This window comes from Octopus sinensis, linkage group LG1, assembly GCF_006345805.1.
Source record: "Octopus sinensis linkage group LG1, ASM634580v1, whole genome shotgun sequence".
NCBI classification, from domain to species: domain Eukaryota; kingdom Metazoa; phylum Mollusca; class Cephalopoda; order Octopoda; family Octopodidae; genus Octopus; species Octopus sinensis.
In genome coordinates this window covers 77642253-77662284 of record NC_042997.1, presented here as the reverse complement: position 1 = coordinate 77662284, position 20032 = coordinate 77642253, and the positions used below count along the sequence as shown (strand labels likewise).

The 20032-nt window shown below is 35.5% G+C and overlaps 1 protein-coding gene across 3 annotated transcripts in view; it reads right to left on the bottom strand.

Annotated features, from left to right (window-relative positions):
- The window catches only part of LOC115219645, a 71794-nt gene that overhangs the window by 13587 nt on the left and 38175 nt on the right, over nucleotides 1-20032 (bottom strand). For 2 of the 3 annotated variants that reach the window (XM_036502037.1, XM_029789815.2), the window contains exons 3-14: nucleotides 19695-19787; nucleotides 19311-19445; nucleotides 18331-18444; nucleotides 17924-18003; nucleotides 17060-17165; nucleotides 16159-16216; nucleotides 12789-12883; nucleotides 11084-11227; nucleotides 10599-10746; nucleotides 7639-9375; nucleotides 3405-3524; nucleotides 2721-2849 (exon numbers count right to left, since the gene is read on the bottom strand). In XM_036502037.1, the coding sequence (XP_036357930.1) occupies nucleotides 2721-2849; nucleotides 3405-3524; nucleotides 7639-9375; nucleotides 10599-10746; nucleotides 11084-11227; nucleotides 12789-12883; nucleotides 16159-16216; nucleotides 17060-17165; nucleotides 17924-18003; nucleotides 18331-18444; nucleotides 19311-19445; nucleotides 19695-19787 (2959 nt within the window). The remainder of the gene's footprint in view (nucleotides 1-2720; nucleotides 2850-3404; nucleotides 3525-7638; nucleotides 9376-10598; nucleotides 10747-11083; nucleotides 11228-12788; nucleotides 12884-16158; nucleotides 16217-17059; nucleotides 17166-17923; nucleotides 18004-18330; nucleotides 18445-19310; nucleotides 19446-19694; nucleotides 19788-20032) is intronic. The other variant, XM_036502042.1, reaches the window with a different exon arrangement.

Here is a 20032-nt window from a genome sequence, read left to right as displayed (position 1 = left end):
GCTTTGTGGCTGGCAACTTCAATGGGCATGTTGGAGAACACGCAAGGGGCTTTCATGGTGTACATGGCGGTTATGGTTTTGGTTCCCCCAATGAGGAGGGGACCAGGCTGCTGGAGTTCTATGATGCAAATGATCTTATGGTTTGTAATACTAACTTCAGGAAACCTGCCAGTTACCTATTCACCTACCAATCTACTGGACACACTAGTCAAATTGACTACATCCTCCCCAGGAAATGGGGCAAGATGCCAAAACCTTCCCAGGTGAAGAATGTACCCTACAACATAGATTAGTTATTATCAGGGTTAAATGGATGCCCAGAAGACGACCAACAAGGAAAAGAAGGGTCTGGAAGCTTAAGGGTCTTGCAAATTGACAGAGATTTAGAGACATATTATTCAAAGCTTTTGACAAAATAGAGGAGGATATAGCATCAAATGATATGGAAGACAACTGGAGGTTTCTACTCTAATAGCTGACTCACTATCAGAACTAGAGGATACGTTTCAGGTGTGGAAGGAAGGTCTAGAATCGAAGGGCCTTAGAGTCAATCTAGCAAAAACCAAAGTCTTAAGTAGGAAGGCAGACAAATCACAAATCCCTTCAGGTAGATGGTCCTGCTCAATCTGTAGAAAAGGCGTAGGTAGAAACTCCATAAGATGTACCCGGTGTAAGTTATGGACACATAAGAGGTGCAGCAATATCAAAGGATGGCTAATTGGAAAGGTAGTTTTTGTGTGTGGCAAATGCTCAGAGGCAATAAACACTGAAAACGTGCAGAAAACAGTTTCTGTCACATGCCAGGGCAAAAAACTAGAAGTAGTTGATAGCTTCTATTACCTAGGTGACCAAGTCAGTAGCTGGGGTGGATGCTCTGAGAGTGTAGCTGCTAGAATAAGAATAGCCTGGTCAAAGTTCAGAGAGCTCCTACCTCTGCTGGTGACAAAGGGCCTCTCACTCAGAGTAAAAGGTAGACTATGACGCATGTGCACAAATGGCCATGTTATATAGGAGTGAAACATGGGCCATGATTGTTGAGGACATGCATAAGCTTCCAAGGAATGAAGCTAGTATGCTCCGCTGGATGTGTAATGTCAGTGTGCATACACAAAAGAGTGCAAGCACCCCAAGTGAAAAGTTGGACATAAGAAGCATCAGATGTGGTGTGCAAGAGAGATGGTATGGTCACATTTGTGTATGGATGAGGACAGCTGTGTCATACTCTAGCAGTAGAGGGAACCTGGAGAAGAGGTAGACTGAGGAAAACCTGGGATGAGTTGATAAAGCACAACCTTTGAGCGTTGGGCCTTATGGAAGCGATGACAAGTGACCAAGACGTTTGGAGATATGCTGTGCTTGAGAAGACCTGGCAAGCCAAGTGAGACCGTAACCATGGCCTATGCCAGTGCAGCATAACCGGCCCATTTAAGAATACTGTTCAATCATCTCTCTCTATATAAACGGCAGTTTGTCTGTGCGTGTTTCTGTGTGTCTGTTTGCTTGTACCCTCACCCTGACCACGGCTTTCAACCGATTCTGATGAAACTTGACACACACATAGCCCAATGTCATAATTCAAAACTAACGCAGCGAAAATTTTGAAAAGTCCCCCCAGTTCTGAAAAAAATCGATAAATTCGACATGGGGTCGAGAATCAGGAACACAAACCACAAACTGTGTAGGGGACGCAACTCCACCTTTTTTAACTATCAAAAAAAATTTTCCATCATTTTTTTCCATTTTTTTGCTATTTTTTGGCTATAACTCTCTAAAAATGCTTTATAGATATTTCCCTTACAAACCTGAGCAACGCCGGGCGATACTGCTAGTTAGGCAATAAACCATGCTTGCAAAGACCTGTCGTGGCTGATGACAATACCGCCTGATTGGCACCCATGCCAGTGCCATCTGACTGGTCCTGTGCTGGTGGAGTGCAAAAAGAACCATTCGAGCGAGGTCATTGCCCATTCCACCTGACTGGTTCCCATGCTGGTGGCGTGTAAAAAGCACCATTCAAATGTGGTCAATGCCAGTACAACCTGATTGGCCCTTGTGCCAGCGGCACGTAAAAAGTACCCACTACACTCTGAGTGGTTGGTGTTATGAAGGGCATCCAGCTGTAGAAACTTTACCAGATCAGATTGGAGTCTGGTGCAGCCATCTGGCTTGCCAGCCCTCAGTCAAACCATCCAACCCATGCCAGCATGGAAAGCAGACATTAAATGACAATGATGACATCCAACCCTTGTGTGCATGGATGATGACAATGATGAAGATTCATTCAACTGACTACACCCCTTCCCTGCCAAATATCACCCTCATTTCTTTTCTCCTAGGTTCTTGAATTTTGGCATGTTCTCTTTAGAGCAAATTCATTCATTCTACCTTTAATTTAACCCCAACAACATTAGCAGGCGTTGCAGTGTACTTGAACTAATCTTAGTCTTCAGAGCAATGAACAGTTGCATCACCTTTCTCTTTCTAGATAAGATGTTAGTCTAGTGATATTTAAAAAAGATTGGCTTAAGAAACAAACCCATGCAACTAGCTGAAAACTAACTATTCCTCAAATCATCCTTATAAAAATATAATACACCAAAACCTCCTTCAACAAATTTGCTTTTCTCTAGAACAAAGGTTTTCTTGATTTTGTGCTTGGTGATTTTAGGTTAATAACTAATAAATGAAGTCTATAGAGGAGAGCATGTGTGTAAACTTACCAATAGCTTTATCACAATCACAAATGGCACAACGAAGGTCTCCTTTAGCTTCAGCTGCCAGGCAATTATCCATCATATTATCCGCTTGAAGACAACAATACCTGATGTATTCATCTTCAGAAGTTGGGCCTAAAAAAGGACAAAAAATGGAAAATATTGAGAATGAATTAAAACTTAGAGAAGTACTATTTTACCTACTAATGTTCTTCCTCAGAAAATTACCAATGGGGAGAGATAATTAGGTTTGTGTTAAGATAGAATAGATATTAGATAATTCAGAAAAACAGGAGCATTTTGTAAAGATTAGTTATATTAAATCTGGAGAAGTAAGGAGGAGCTGGTGAATGACACTACTTTGGATGCCTTGAAATGGTTATTATTACATTGATGACTCTGCAAAGACATGCCAATCAGGTAATAGATAACACTGGATATAACCAAGGGGAATAATAATGTCATGGAAGATAGAGATTGGGAGAGGCTCAGGGTCAAGCAAATCTGAGCAAACTAGACTTGATGAAAGATTAGTATTTTTCTGGTCTGAAATTAACTTCTGACCTACAGATAAAATTCAGTCTTTCTGAAACAGTTTCAGACATTAGTAGAATGGATGGTTTTCATGGGAGATTAACAAAGATTGAGTCTTAATGAAAATAAATAAAATATAAAAAAACAAAAGTATACCTTTGTTTCCTTGTATGGAATTCATATTATTCTGGATGCCACTTTTAAAATTTATCAAATCATTTCCATTGGCAGGACTTGGATTCGGATGTGGCGAAATAATTGCTTTAGTTTTTGCATCTAGAAAAAAGATTTTCATACCTTTAGCAAGTGATTTACACAATAATTACATGAAGTATCTCGACATATTTAACACAAAAACCTTAACACACAATAGTACACATAAGAAGAAATGAAACAATCTAGACAATTAAAAGAATAGCTTTTACATAATTTTAATCTCATTATTCAAATCAGATTGACATCTGCTAATCATAGTCAAATACATTTTATTATAACAGGGCAATGCTTAAAATATTGGGTGGCGTGGGTTATGGTCTTGTCACCAGCATCATAAATTAGGTACTTCATGAAGGAGTCATACTTAATGACTGGTGTAGCAGCACCATAGTCAACTGCTACAAGGGGAAAGCGATGCTTTAGATAGAAATAACTACAGGGTTATCAAATTATTGGATCAGGTGATGAAAGTTATAGAGAGGGTCAGAGCCCAACTAATTAGGGAGAGAGTTAACCTAGATGAGATGCAGTTCGGTTTTGTGCCAAGAAGAAGCATCACTAATGTTATATTTCTGGTGAGGTAACTACAAGAGAAATACCTAGCCAAAGATACTTCGTACTTGGCTTTTGTTGACTTGGAGAAGGCCATTGACAGAGCCCCTGATCCCTTATCTGGTGGTCAATGTGGAAACTGGGGATAGACAAGTGGCTGGTAAGAGCTGCACAAGCTCTATACAGGGATGCTGTCAGTAAGGTGAGGGTGGACAACGAGTACAGGGAGCTCCTATCTCTGCTGGTAACTGAAGGCCTCTCACTCAGGATGAAAGTTAGACTGTATGATGCATGTATGCAAACTGCCATACCACATAGCAGTGAAACATGGGCCATGACTGCTGAGGACATTCGTAGGTTTGAAAGAAATGAAGTTAGTATGGTCTGCTGGATGTGTAATGTCAGTGTGCATACACGACAGAGTGTAAGTGCTCTGAGAGAAAAGTTGGACATAAGAAGCATCAGATGTGGTGTGCAAGAGAGGCGACTGCGCTGGTATGGCTGTGTGTTATGTATGAATGAAGACAGCTGTATGAGGAAGTGCCACCCCCTAACTGTAGAAGGAACCTGTGGAATAGGTAGACCCAGGAAGATATGGGATGAGGTTGTGAAGCATGACCTTTAAACATTGGGCCTCACAGAGGCAATGATAGGATACTGAGACCTTTGGAGATATGCTGTGATTGAGAAGTCTTGGCAACTAAAATGAGATCGCAGCCACACACATCCAGCCCTGTTAAGAATACTCTTGATGCGTAGGGTGATATGATATGCTTGAGAAGACCTGTTGAATCAAGTAAAACCAATATCATAGCTGGAGCAGGTGCTGATGGCATCAACCACGTTCAGGTGGTGCTTTTTATATGCCAAGTCCGCCTGACTGGTTCCTGTATTGGTGGCATGTAAAGAGCACCAACTGATCGTGACCAATGCCAGTACCTACTGATTGGTTCCTGTGCCAGTGGCACATAAAAAGCACCATCTGAATGTGTTCGTTAACAGGCTTGCCTTACTGGCTCTGGTGCCAGTGGCACGTAAAAAGCACCAACCGATCATGACCAATGTCAGTACCCACTAAACTCTTGGAGTGGTTAGTGTTAGGAAGGGCATCCAGCTGTAGAAACCCTGCCAGACCAGATTGAAGCCTGGTATAGCCGCTAGCTCTCTTGACCTCAGTCAAACCGTCCAACACATGCCAGCATGGAAAACAGACATTAATCGATGATGATGATGATGATGATGAGGTGTAATGGAGTAGTAGAAATGATAGAGAATTTAATTGTAACCCTACCATTCTTCAAGAACCAATGAGATACAAAACTTAAAACTTATGCTGAGGTTGTTTCAACTTGCTACATTATTTGCAGATTTGTACCAATGTTAGATATCATTACTATCATAACCATTATTATAAGAAAAGAATTGATTAAGGATACTATATTCAGATAAAGGAACTGATATTACTTCAGCCTCACATTCCTAAGTGAATGGTGACACACAATGCATTGTAAAGGTAAACCACCAGTGGTTGACGATGATGATCTACCAGATGAGAAAACATAGGAGATAGATAAAGATGTTGGATATAAATAATCTAAAAATCTTGGAAACTGATGGCATAAAAGCTAGAACAATGAAAAATAATGTCAAAAATATTTCTGAAGGGTAAAGAGAATACTACGATCCAAAACTCAATGGCATGAATACCACCACAACTATAAATCAAGAGCTGTATCCATCATCAGGTACAATTCCAAAATAATCAAATGCACTATAGAAGACCTTGAGAATGTAGATAAAAAAACAAAGAAATTGCTGACTATCTACAGGGTTTTATACATACAGACAGATATTGACATCATATTTCAACAAAAAGGATAGAGGAAGAGGATAAATATAGAAAACTGTGGAAATGTAGTGAGTTTAAGGAATCATGTCACTGACAGTGAAGAGATGCTTTTGACAGAAGTAAGAAGAACTATATTACATGAAGAAGAAAATTTTACACAAAGTTTTTCCGAAGTAGTGAAGTGTTTCAATGTTGGACACAAAAAGAAAAAAAGAGAATGTTAAAGAAAGAGATGAAAGGTTTGATTGTAGCCGTGCAATCAGAACAAGATGCATCAGGAAGACTTGGCTGATACTGTTTTTGATATAATGAAAGAGAAAAAACATTTATTTGCATATAGTCTCTCAATGAAAATAATGGTTGCTCAGAGTCTCTATGAGAACTAGAGACAAGATTGCTATTGACAAATCTGTAAAAAAAAAAATGGATTTGAACATATGAAAAAAATGCTATGACCATGTAACTGTGGGATATGAAGTTTCAAATAGATAAACAAACAGGATTGCTCATTTCATTTAAGACTGGTAAACAAAAAGAACATGAGAAAACAGAAAAATACCAAGAGCTGAAATATGAACTTCAAAGAATCTGAAATTTTCATAAAGTTATCATTATCCCAATTATAATAAGAGCCCCAAGAATAGTTGCAAGTAGTTTGAATGGCTGACTGAGGATAATAGCTAACAAGAATGTTTTTACTTTACAGAATTCTGATTGGTTAGTACAGCAAGGACCATGAGAAAGGTGCAAGTTACCTAAGGTTGCAGTATTCAGCTTGATATCTAACAATCTAATACCAACAGAACAACAAAATTCTGAATGAATGAAAACAACAACAATGATGCTTTCTGATTTAGATACAAGGCAATTTTGAAAGGAGAGGCTTAGTTGATAACAATGACACCAGTACTTGACTGGTACTATATTTTATTGACTCTAGCAGGATTTGAAATTAGAATTTATAGAAAACAAAGAAATACTGCAAGGCATTTAGCCCAATATTCTAACAATTCTGCCAGCTTGCTGCCTTTATAACAACAGTATCAATAACAATATTTTGAAAATTATATTATGCTGCTGTGTCTTTCAGAAACGGGTATGAGAAGCTCCTATCATACAAACATGATAAGATACTGATTAAGCAACACAACAGAAAAAGTATTAGCCACAACAAAAATACTGACTGTTCGTCAATAAAAACTGTTTTAATTGCAGGGGGAAATCTCAGAAATTGTGATTAACAAAGAAATATTTGTAATTGTGCTCCCAGCAGATCAATCAAAACAAAATATGAGAAAAATAACAGCTGAATAAATTAACAAAAAAATTAGAGAGTAACAAAACCATAACCATGTTATGGAAATAGCTTGCTGAAACAAGCAGGACAATAATAATAATTGTTTCTTATGGGAGGTAGTGATATTCATACCTTTTGCAATGACATGAATAACATATGTAAGCAAGTTTTCATCCTGAAACATATCAAGAATTTTTAAGAGAATTTCAGTGTCCAAAACATTCCAACTGAAGAGTTATAAGTTCTTGTCACTGGTAAAGCAAAATATTGAAGTCAAGCACTGGACACTTCCTACCATTCAGTAGAAAAACTGAGAACAACTGAGAAAATTAGAGAATGGTTTGTCTATAGTAGCAGGATCAAATTCTCACATGGAAGAATAAAGAAATCAAACTCACTAGAAAGAACAAACTTGGCTGCATATCACCAATTTAAAAGTGAACATACTTGAAAAGAAAAAAAAAGCACTTGCTTACCTCGTACAATATGTCCACTTAATGGTTTGTCAGGAAGTATCTTTTTCCCTTGCTGCATTAAAGAAGATTTAATATTTTGTGAAGCATTATCAGGTAAAGATTTAATATCCACTGAAACATTCTCACAGAACAGATCTGTTGAAAATGTATTACTTGGATATAGAGGCTCGTTTAAGATACTGTCAATGCTACCTTTCCTTCCAAGGTACATGTTTTTGTTCCCTGTTCTGTTACCTGTGTTTCCAACAAGTCCAGAATAAACACTATTCTTTTCCACATTTGAAGAAAACTTTTGATTTTCCGATAGAGAAAGTGGCTGGATACCCTTGCTAGGCAAATATTGGCCATAAGGATCCATAGTGATACTACTTGATGAACTGGAACTATTTCGGTCACTGCTTCCATAACCTGAATCCCTTTGAGATTCTAATGATACACTATCATATGGAATTTCAAGTGTAAGTGCTTCGCTCAGTTCAGTTGCCGAGGCAATATTTCCCAAGCCATTCAAGTTCTCTTTGATTCTGTTAGAATGGCGCAAGCCATTAATTGTACCTTTTGGTGGCTTTGGATAGAGTTTCTTCATGACATGCTCAACAGTTTTACGATCAATGTACTTTTCCTGGCTATAGTTGTCTTCATGGTCTTGGGAAGGAATTTTATATGTTCTGTCTTTAGAAACATAAGTTTCATTATTAGGAGAAGCCAGTGAATGAGCAGAAATACTTCTGATCATATTTCCTGGTTTTGGAATGCTATTTGAAGAATGATTAAAACTGGGATGATTAGAACGGTATCTGTTGTATTGATGTCCATTCTCAAATCTTGCTGGAGTTTGACATTTTAGAGAGACTGATGGGCGAGAATAAGATAACTGTTCCTGTTGGCTTAACTGTTTCCTTTCATTGGCTGAATCTTTATTTCTTGGCAATGTTGCTAGACCTGAATGCAAAGGACCAACACATTTAATATTCTCATAATAATTGTCTTGCTCTGTATTTTGTACAGTTGGTTTGACAACCAAGTGGCTGTGTTTAATACCATCATAAGCTTTAATTTGTGTTTTATAAGTGTCTCTTGGTGGATTGGTAACATCACGATACTTAGAATCAACTGAGTGAAGAACATGACTATCTATAGGTTTTCTATACCCAAAATCATTTGGTGTACTTCCTTCAGTTATAAAGCTTTCAGAATGGACATTTTCAAAAGATTTCTCCCTCAATGATGGAGATGGACGTCTTTGAGCTGAAAAGTCAGACAGGTTGCTTCTTTGAACATTGTAAACTCCACCATTACAACTGTTTGAGTTGGATGAATTATAAAATGAAGCTTGGAGTCTTCCTTCGGTACATATGTACTCTCCTAGCAGGTTCTGGTCAACAGATTCTGATGAGATGCTGCTTGGCTTTGATGGATTACTCACAGATGGAGACAATGAACGGATCAAACTTACTGAATCCAAAGGAAAACTCTTAACACTTGAATGATTGGATGCTGTATCATCAGATCCTGAAACAGCTGTCAGAAAACTAGCTTGTCTTTGATGTTCAGCATTGCTTGATGTTACAGAATCCCTGTCTAAATCCTTTAATCGATAATAGGTTTCTGGACCTGGTGTTATAGATCTTCTATGCTGAATAGTTGTATCTATGTAGCAGTGCATGTCTGGTGTAGGGGTAACTGCTCGGCGGATATCTGCTGATTGACTTCTAAGTATACCTGCACCAGTTGTAGCTGAAATTATCAAAATAAAGAAATTAATGTCCATATTAATGTCTTTATCAGTATTGAATATGCTAGCAATCTCAAGTATTATGTTGGTTATTGTGCTTGCATGTAAAGTTCAAAATAACTGAGAATCTATATCATTCAGGTTGTTCCCACTAACCTTCATACATATGTTCAAGTGTTATTCTTGAAGTCGCAATTGATATCGTTAACATAATGAAGCAATGATATGAAGAACCACATTTGTATGCCTCAAAATAATAATAATTTTTAAATGAAGGGTTTCCGTAGGCTTTGCAAATAATTATTATAATAGCTCTCATAATTACAAAAATCACTGGAGTAACAGAAGTGTTCTAAACTGAAGGCTTTACTGTATTAAACTACATCTCTGTTACATTATCAGTTGAAATGCTGCTGAGGTTGACTTTACCTACCATTTATTCAGAGACAATAAATTGAATATTGGGCATATATTGAGTTGACTCAAGTGACAATAGCTACTCCTTGAAAATTAATGGAGGTTTAATACCAATATAAATAAAATAATAAACATGAACAACATCACATCTCATTTTTCTAATATTTTACCAATTTGACCCCACCATCTTTAATCATATCAGCTCATCTTTGGAGCTGTAACTGTTTTATTCAGCAATAAGCCATCAGGAATTCATAATTTACCATAGCAGTTATTACTATGGCTGGTATCAGATGATGGTTTTGATTGTCAAACAAGGAAACATTAAAGAGCTGGGTTAACAGTTTCCGCACTAGACTTAATGTATTATTGAAAGGAATAGGTAAAAATGGGATGCTTTTATTTCTATAATCTAAAGTAATTCTCTGAATTCAGTTCCCAGTGGGAAGTGAGTAAGAGAGAGAGAAAAATGTATATAAAGAAAGATAGAATGATAAATGAAACAGAGAAAGCAGATGCAGTGACTATTTCTCCTGAAAGTAGATTATTTTCTTCTGAATAGTCAAGTTGAAGAAACTATTATGTTGAACCACCACAGGTGTTATATCTTGAAGTTGCAATTGACACAGCACCAAACATTGGCAATGAGACTGGATGCACTGATATAGCAACTGTCATGAGCTGATGCACTCCCGATTTTTATAGCCAAGAGTTAGAGTAGCCACTGTAGCCAGGAGCTGCTAAAGTTATTTTAGATTAGATAAATAATTGTAGGTAGAAACAAAAGGCATGTAGAAAACATACTTACAGTTATTGTAACCTGGAGCCATTACAGTTTTCCGAGGGGCTTCAGCAACATTAATAGGAGTAGCACTAGGATTGGCATAGATTAATAAAAGGGGCTGATAATGACCACGGCAACATTTTTCTACAACAGAATCCCAGCTAGGACCCATCTGTAAAAATAAATATATAAATAAATTACAACATGAATATGAAAACAATATTCTCTATAAATTAAGAATTATTGAGTTTTATTTTTATCTCTTTTTAAGCTAAAGTTTAATGCATTAAAGTTATTTTTCTGGTTATCTTAGAAATAAAAGTGATTATAATTATAATGACAAGCAATTTGTATGAATGATTATAATGGCTACGATGCCTAAATAATTATTATAGGTAACATTATCATCATTGTTATCACAGTCACTGTCAAGTAACTTCTTTTGAAATAGAAATCAAGGACTACAATTAAACAAACAAAACAAAAACATAACAAGACTGATTACCAACCTCCTTAACTGTGGCATCATCAAAGTAATACCACGACTGATCTCTTGAATGGAAGACAAAGGTAGAATAGTGTTTCCCATAGTAACAGACAATACCAACTAAATGCAGTCGAGCCAGGTCTCTGATTTTGGAACAATGGAACATCTACAGAGGATTAAAGAAATAAGCAAAAGTGTTTTTTATCCATTAGACATATTCATTTCTTTCTTGGGAACAAAGTAAATTGTCAAATAGTTGAATGATAAAACTCATTTATAAATTTTATTGATATATAAAAGTCCTTGCAGCATCTGCTAATGGAACCTATCAGGACACTACTACATATTGTAATGCATGTAGTTCAGTGTTCAACTGTCTATCAGGTTTTACCTAATAAAACATTAGTTTTACATTATTTCCTTACTGTTAGGATAAAGGTTAGTGGAGTGCATAAAGAGAACAACTAGATAATACAGAATGTAAAACTATAAACAATATTTTTTTTACCAAATGTCTACAATATCTAAGGGGAGCAGAATTTGACTAATATGCTCTTCTATCAATGATTTAGGAGAAGTGCAATGGAAACAAACAAATATTGATAAGATGAGGTTTAGCAATTTTGAAGCCATATACAGCTTCAGCCACTTATGAGATTTCTTGTTATATTATATTTGGACAGCTTTTGTAAGAATTATCAGGCTAAGGTTTTATTATTATTATTAAAGAAATCAACAGTACTCAATATTGTGATGTAGATTGAAGATATTGTGTTTCCCAGGGTTTGTACAGTCTGTCAAGTCACAAGGACCTCAGACAAACACTACTTTCCACAGTATGCATGCAGTTCAAAAAGCCGATTTTTGCAATACACTAAGATTGTAGGGTATTTCTAAAGTGTTGTGGAAAGCTGGCAGAATTGCTAGCATGCCAGGCAAAGTGCTTAACAACATTTTGTCCAACGTTTTGGAGTTGAAAAAGTAAGTACCAGTTGAGTACTAGGTTTGATGTAACAGACTTACTCCTTCCCCCAACTTGCTGGCCCTGTACCAAAATTTGAATCTTCATCATCATCATTGTTTAACGTCTGCTTTCCATGCTGGCATGGGTTGGACGATTAGACTGAGGACTGGCGAACCAGATGGCTTCACCAGGCTCCAATCTGATCTGGCTGAGTTTCTACAGCTGGATGCCCTTCCTAATGCCAATCACTCAGAGTGCAGTGGGTGCTTTTATGTGCCACCGGCATGAGGCCCAGTCAGGCGGTACTGGCAACAGCCATGCTCAAATGGTGTTTTTTATGTGCCACCTGCACAGGAGCCAGTCCAGTAGTACTGGCAACGACCTCACTCAAATATTTTTTTCACGTGCCACCAGCACAAGTGCCAGTAAGGCGACACTGGTAATGATCACGCTCGAATGGTGCTTTTTACGTGCCACTGGGAACGATCATGCTCAAATGGTGCTCTTAGCGCTCCACAAGCACAGATGCCAGTCATCGAATTTGATTTCGATTTCATTTGCCTCAGACAACCTTCAAAATGAATCCTAGTCACTGGAAAGTGGAGGGATGTATTCTTCAGCTATGAAAACTGAATGTAGACATCTTGAAATTTACAAATAAAAGTAAATAAAAGCCACAGAAAGCCATAAAAGAAAATAATGACACTTAAAATATTTTGAATGGAGAGTGGAAACAAAGTTATAATCACAATTTTATACTTACATCTTCAAGCACAATAGATGTTCTGATGTTGGTTAAAACATCAGAGACAAGATCTCCACTTGGACGGTCTGTATCCCATACCAAACCAATACTTACTAAAAGACAAAAGCATAGAAAAACCAACACTAAATACTTTGTTAAATACTTTATTGTAACTATTAAAATATTTTTTTAAAACAATACAGTTGAAATCTTCAATGATTGTCTAGTTTTCTAATGGATTATTACAGTAACCTAAATGCAATTATTGGAGAGAATACTAAATAGACTATTCTAAACAGATAGATAAAATGAAAGGGAGAATAAATTAAAATTACATAGTAGAAATTAATCTTGTTTCACAATAAGATCAACAGATGTTATAGAAAACTTGCAATATATAAGCAATACTGCTTATATATTTCTCATTACTTGATATATATATATATATATATATAACCTTCAATCAATAACCAATTTTATCCATGCAAAGGTGGTAAATGGATCAAATTACTCATCATCAGTTGTCTACATCTTTTAGTTTCAAAGCAGGATCGTTATAAACTATATTTATGGTTGGATTAGCTAGACAGTCACTGATAGATACAGAGCTACAGTTGGAAAGATATGAATAACCAGACATGGATAAACAGGCTGCAACATGCATAAACAGAGACAAGGGACAGAGATATATGAAGATAGGCAATCACAGGTATACATATTTCATTTGATTGCCAATGAGACGTATACACAAATTGCAAGTGAATTAAGACAAAAGCTATAAATTAAATAGTAACGTCTAATAATTTGCAGCATTAGGCAATAAAAAAGAAAAAAAAATTGTAGCCAAAGCTGCACTTCAAAGTGTTCTTCATTAAAGACAATAAAAAATAAATTGAAAAGAGAGTAAAACAAATCTTTATTAGTATTTCAATGTTACCAGCTCTATTTAGCCTTCAGGCTACCATCTATGATTTAGTTATCTGTAAATTAGATATTGCAATCAAATTTAAGGGTAAAGAATGGTTCTGCTTTAGAAGAAAAAGTGGTTTGACTGTTTGAGTCCCCATCTCTGCTAATAGATACTTGAGTTTAATATTGGGAAGTCAACAAAATACAGGTTATTAGAGCAACAAAAGCTTAAGGTGTATTGGCCAAAATCAAAGTACAATATTTGTGATGGGATATAAACCACTGACTGTTTGGCCAGTAAGATGACATCAACTTTGTCACCATAGACAGTCTTTACTATTAACTCAGATCTTAGGTAATGCAATTAATCAATGATGGCATTTTTTTTGTTTTGTTTTCTATTTATCAACTAAGATTTCTCTTAGTCATCTATATACACATATATATATATATCAAATCCTTTGTCACTCTGACCCTCTATTCCCAATGCATTCCCAAACGACTCAATCAAATAAAATCAAATTTTACATGGTAATACTATCAGACCCTGTGAGTGTCAACATGTAATTGTTTTTTTTGTCATTTGGATTAAAACAATGCAACATTGGCACTGGTTTGGTATTACGTATAAAAAGTGAAAGAATAAGATCTATATTGTAATGCGATATATTGTTTCACTTTTATACTACTTTTAATTCTAACCAAAAGCGACGTCACATTTTATATATGACTATCTGTCTGTGAATGTATGTAAGTGTATTAGTGTGTATATGTCTCACAGTGTGTGTCTTTCTGCATTAAGTAGGTTATTAAACACATTATATGGATGCAAGCGCTGGTCAGTGTCAATATGAAATTTTATTTTCATTTCAATTAAGACAATATAACATTTCATAGAGATATTTCTATTGTTAACAGGACATTTTATATGACAATGACATCACATTTTGTATATGACTGTATCTGTCTGAGTGTAAGTGTATGTATATGTCTCAGTGTGTGTGTCTCTCCATGTTAGGTACATTATTAAACACACACACACACACACATCTACACATACATGTGACAACTGACATGCGTGAATGTATGTCTGTGTGTGTCTATTTTACTATATGTGAGGGCTGGCCAGTGTCAATGCAGAATTTTATTTTCATTTCCTTTAAAACAATATAACAATTCATAGAGATAATCTTTCTATTGTTAACAGGACATATTATATCACAACGATGACAACATCACATTTTGTATATGGCTGTGTATCTGTGTAAGTGTATAAGTCTCATAGTGTATCTTTCTGCGTTAGGTACATTATTAAACACACACATATATAACAAGTGACATTGGTGTGGCTATCTTAGCATATGAATGTGAGTGTATGTCAGGAACAGTTTATACCACAACGATGTAACGTTTTGTATATGAGTGTATGAGTGTGTGTATCTGTGACTGTATTTCCGCATTACGTACATTATTAAACACACACACACACACATCTACACATACATATGTGATGACTGACATGCCTGAATGTATGTTTGTGAGTGCTAGAGGTGAAACTCTTGAAAAAAAAAAAGACAATGAGGGTCCAAGGTATATATAAAAATACACATTTACTGTTCCATTACTAGTTAATAATTATTTCAGCAGTTGCAAGGTATTTACAACTACATATTTACCCTTATATTAACAAAATTTATTCTATATAATTCTTTGTCTCTTTGTAATAATTATTGTGGCATTTACCGTTAAATTAGTAGTTCCATACATGTGTTTCTTTTTCATTCATTTGCTTATATTTCATTAATTTACTCTGCATACAAAAATACAGGTATACTGTATACATACCACACGGTAAGCCATTATACCTTGTTTTTTCAAGTAATTCATTACTACATGTTCTCATATGACTGCATAGGCTCACATTATGTTTTTTTATTCTACAATCACATCAGCAATCCCATGTTAACTCTTCACCTTCTGCAACAATTCAACAGTTCACTTCCCTGTTGCCATCTCCCATTGCAGCCCATTTCCAGAATGTACCCATTTACGTACAGCACCTCCATTCATTTGACTGTCAACCATATGATGGGCCATGTTAGATGCAGCACTGACCACCTCAAAGGTGAGTATATCCACCGACAGCTTTTCAGTGGGTTCAAAAATTACATACTCTCCTCCCCCCACTCCCATATTCCATGACAGGTTAGGGCCAAGAATCCTCTAAACGGACGTATTACATGTCACTTAGTCGAATTAGACCATCATTTACTCCACAAATGTTTTGTCGTCAATGTTGCACTTTCCCATATCACCTGTTCAACATAACTACAATATATATATATATATATATATATATACACACACAAACTAAACCATTAAAATCCTAAGCAACACCAGGTATCTCTGCTAGTATTCCATAAAATGTCTGTAACAAAAGATCTGACAGGCTTATAAGATATAAAACTTGATAACTCACCAACATCAGGTTGATTATGTAAAGTTCTTCGTATATTAACTTTTCTGCCACATGATTTCTGTAAATATGTAGAACCAATATGTAAACAAAGCAAATTATGAGCAATGTGAAAGTAATAACTGTTCTGAGTTTTCTAAGTCAACTGGAAATCTAAATTGTTGAAATATTTAAAGTTAATATAGTTTTACATAAGTGCAGGTGGTTAAGAAGTTTGCTTCCTTACCACATGGTTCTGGGTTTAATCCCACTGGGATTAGTATCCCCTACTATATATTCCCAGGCCAACTACAACCGTGTGAGTGGATTTGGTAGTTGGAGAGTGAAAGAAGCCCTGCATGCATGTTTGTATATTCTTTTACTTGTTTCAGTCATTTGACTGTAGCCATGCTAGAGTATGTATGTGTGTGTATTATTTTCTGCTTGTCAGGATATCGCGAGATAACTGTAATACAAGCATTGTTGATCATGTCCAATCTTCCGTTAAAACATGTCTGGCCATGGGGAAATATTACCTTATTTGGAAACAAGTAAAGGCTGGTGACAAGAAGTGTATCTGGCTACAGAAAATCTGCCTTGACAAAGTTCATTCAACACATGCAAGCATGGAAAAGTGGACATTAAAATGATGGTGATAGATGAGAAATAACCCGCTTCCTAGATATAATACTGAATTATCAAAAGTAACTTTCTATTGGGAATTAAACTACAATGATGCTGCAATTCACATTGGTTAATTCATATATCTATTAATTCCTCATTTCAAGTACTTAGGTTATGAAAACATTTCACTACTAGTAATGAGATATGAACCACTGCCCTCTCCTCTTGGCTAGTTGGATGATTCTCTTGAACATATTTTCATAAAAATGCTAATTATAAAGCAAAATTTTAAAATACTCACAGGACAATCACGGACATCACCAACACTGCAGGCATTTCGAAGTAAAAGACCAAATTTATCTGATGTAACTTTGCATCCACTTTCAATTATCTTATTTGCTTGGTTTCTGTAAAAGACAAAAAAAAATCAATACAATATCTGTTTCCATAACTATTTTCCATGCTGGTTTAAATGACAAACTGTAACACATCTACATTGCTTGCCCCACTCCTTACATTTGCAGCACCAGTGCATCCAGTGTTGGTTTTGTTAGTAAATTTGTTGGTATTTCTAGTTGCACAGTTTGCTTGAAATCTGGCCAGAAATTTTATATTGTCAATGGAGATTAAGTGTGCTTAACATGTAACCAGCACAAAACCTAAGATTGAATTGATATGGGGGAAAATGAGATATATAAAGTGTGATTATCATGAACACCAGCAATAACATTTACTTTCTCAGCTCAGAATCTATATCACATTACATCTTCAACCATGGTGGATGATGCTAGAAAAGTGCACTTTTACAGCTTTAAATGTCTTCTCCACTGAAATTCAAATTATGCATCCATAAATAAGTTGATACAAAAAATAACTAAATATGCAGATTATATTTATCAAGATGTGTAGTTAGAAAGGAGGTGAAAAGATATACCATATCCACGTTTTAATATTAGTGAAGGTGAATTGGTTATGTTAATATCACTAGTAATCTATGAAGTGTAACACATTACTTTTACTTAGCAACAAATATGCTAGGAGTCTTCTATTTCAGATACTAAGTGCCTGCCTTACTCCATATATGAAAAAAAATCCCTCTATTCCCTTGATATGAAATCACTGGGTTTTATATTCAGACTGTGAGAAAACAGAAAAATATACTTACACCAAAGCTGCAACAGACACATAGTGAACTATTTCAGAGAAAACTAAAGGTTTAGAACCAGCACCACACACACATTGCACCTGAAAGAGAATAAGATATTGGATATATGTATTCTTTGTTTTTGTTTTTTAAAAAATGACTGAAAAGTTAACCAAATTTAATCACTGAATTGAGAGTGTTATGTGTGTATGAATGATAAAGAGAGGGATGAGTGAAAGACAAGGGGAAAAAAGAGAACTGACAAAACAAATGTTGATATTAATAAACACTTATCAGTTATAAACAAACATTTTGTACCATATATCAATGACAATAAGCAGATAAAAACAAGTGCAAGTGTGTATATGTGTGCTTACAAGTGTGTATGTTTGAGAGAGAGCGAGGGACATGTATATGTTTTGTATTACCTGATCTGAAACAGTTAGAGCAAATTTACGATGTGTCAGACAATGTGTTGCTGTGCATTGATCTTCATTGTAGCCATTAGCAATATGGAAATGGATCCTTCGGAGAATGTTTTCCTACAGGTATAAAATGGATACAATGCAAATATGTTGCCAAAATTATGATGTACTGAAGAGAAAATAGTTTGTATGATACAAATATTTAAACTACATTAACATCAGTGTATCTCTCAACAATAGTGGATTTAATGAAGGAGCTCCTGTATAGTTACTTAAACCAGCTCAAACTACACAAATCTTTTTTAGAATCCTTGACTGTAATTAAAGTGAGGGACATTATGCTAAGTAAAGACCAACTAGAATATTGAGCAAATCTCAGTTTCACCCTAATCAAGTCATCTGACAACTTGCAACAGCTACTTCAATAATGCAAGTCTGTTTCAGAACTGACTGGGTTTGTGTAACAAGCAAAATATTACATATGGCAATAAATGGAAGACAAATATATTTACAACCTTAAAGAGAAAGACACAATGGTTTATTACTGCCTTCTCCAGAAAGATGAAGAATGTCAGGAAATCTTTCAGCACATGACCTATAAGCTCCCAATACCTTTTGTCACTTGCCAATTCACAGACAATATTAACAGAAATAATAAATATTAACCTTAATAACAAGACAAGCCAAGCATAAAATAATAGTTTCTTTGTTTTATAATAAAACAGAAATACTTTCATTTTTAGATTCACATCGGTTTATAAAGCTGGTGTTTGGCTCTGACTACTCTATTCCATTAAACAAATTAAGTGCAAATATTCCAAGATAGGAAAAGTTTCCTGTATCAAATTTTATGAAAAAGAACTGATATCTTTCCCTCAGTATCTAAGACAAGTGGAATTAATTGTATAATTCTTTGGTATAAACATATAATTGTAATTGGATATCAACAGTAAGAATACCAAAGAAGCATTCTGTAGACTTACAAAACATTCTGCAGCATCATCCATATGGCCAAGCTGAAAGCGGTGTTGGTCAACAAAAGCCTCAGCCAATGCTCGTCTCAGTGCATTTGGATGCAGTGAACTTTTGTCACTATACCGAAGTTGTGTGAAGATGACCTGCAATGAGATAAACTTATTTTTTAATAGAAACTTTATCATTGTTTATATATTTTTTAACAGACATGTCAGGGAAAATATTGACATGGCTGGTACTACAGTTTATTAACCCCCAGAAAGATCAACAGAAAGTTAAGGGCTGTAACTAAATACTGCAAGGCATTATATTATGTCTGATGCTAGAAAACTAAGACATTTAAGCATAGAACAATAAGCATACCAAATGTAGAATATATAAAGATAGATTACCTTCAAATTACAAAAAATGCAGGAATTTCCCATACACACATGTCCATTATAGTTCTTAAAACTACGTCGAAATACATCAAGATGCCAGAATACCTGTGGAAAAATAGAAGCAATTAGAGAAATACATTTATACACTCACAGACACACACATTGTCTTTAACTTTTAAAAATATTAAACAGAATTGTAAGTAAAGGTTACAACAATGTTTATGTAAGAAACCATCTATTGAGTAAATTAATATCATTGAAACAATTTTCATTGTGTGACTAATTAATCAACTTCCACATTTAATTGATGTTGAGAGAGAGAGATCTGCTTCCTTCTCTTATTTAAATGA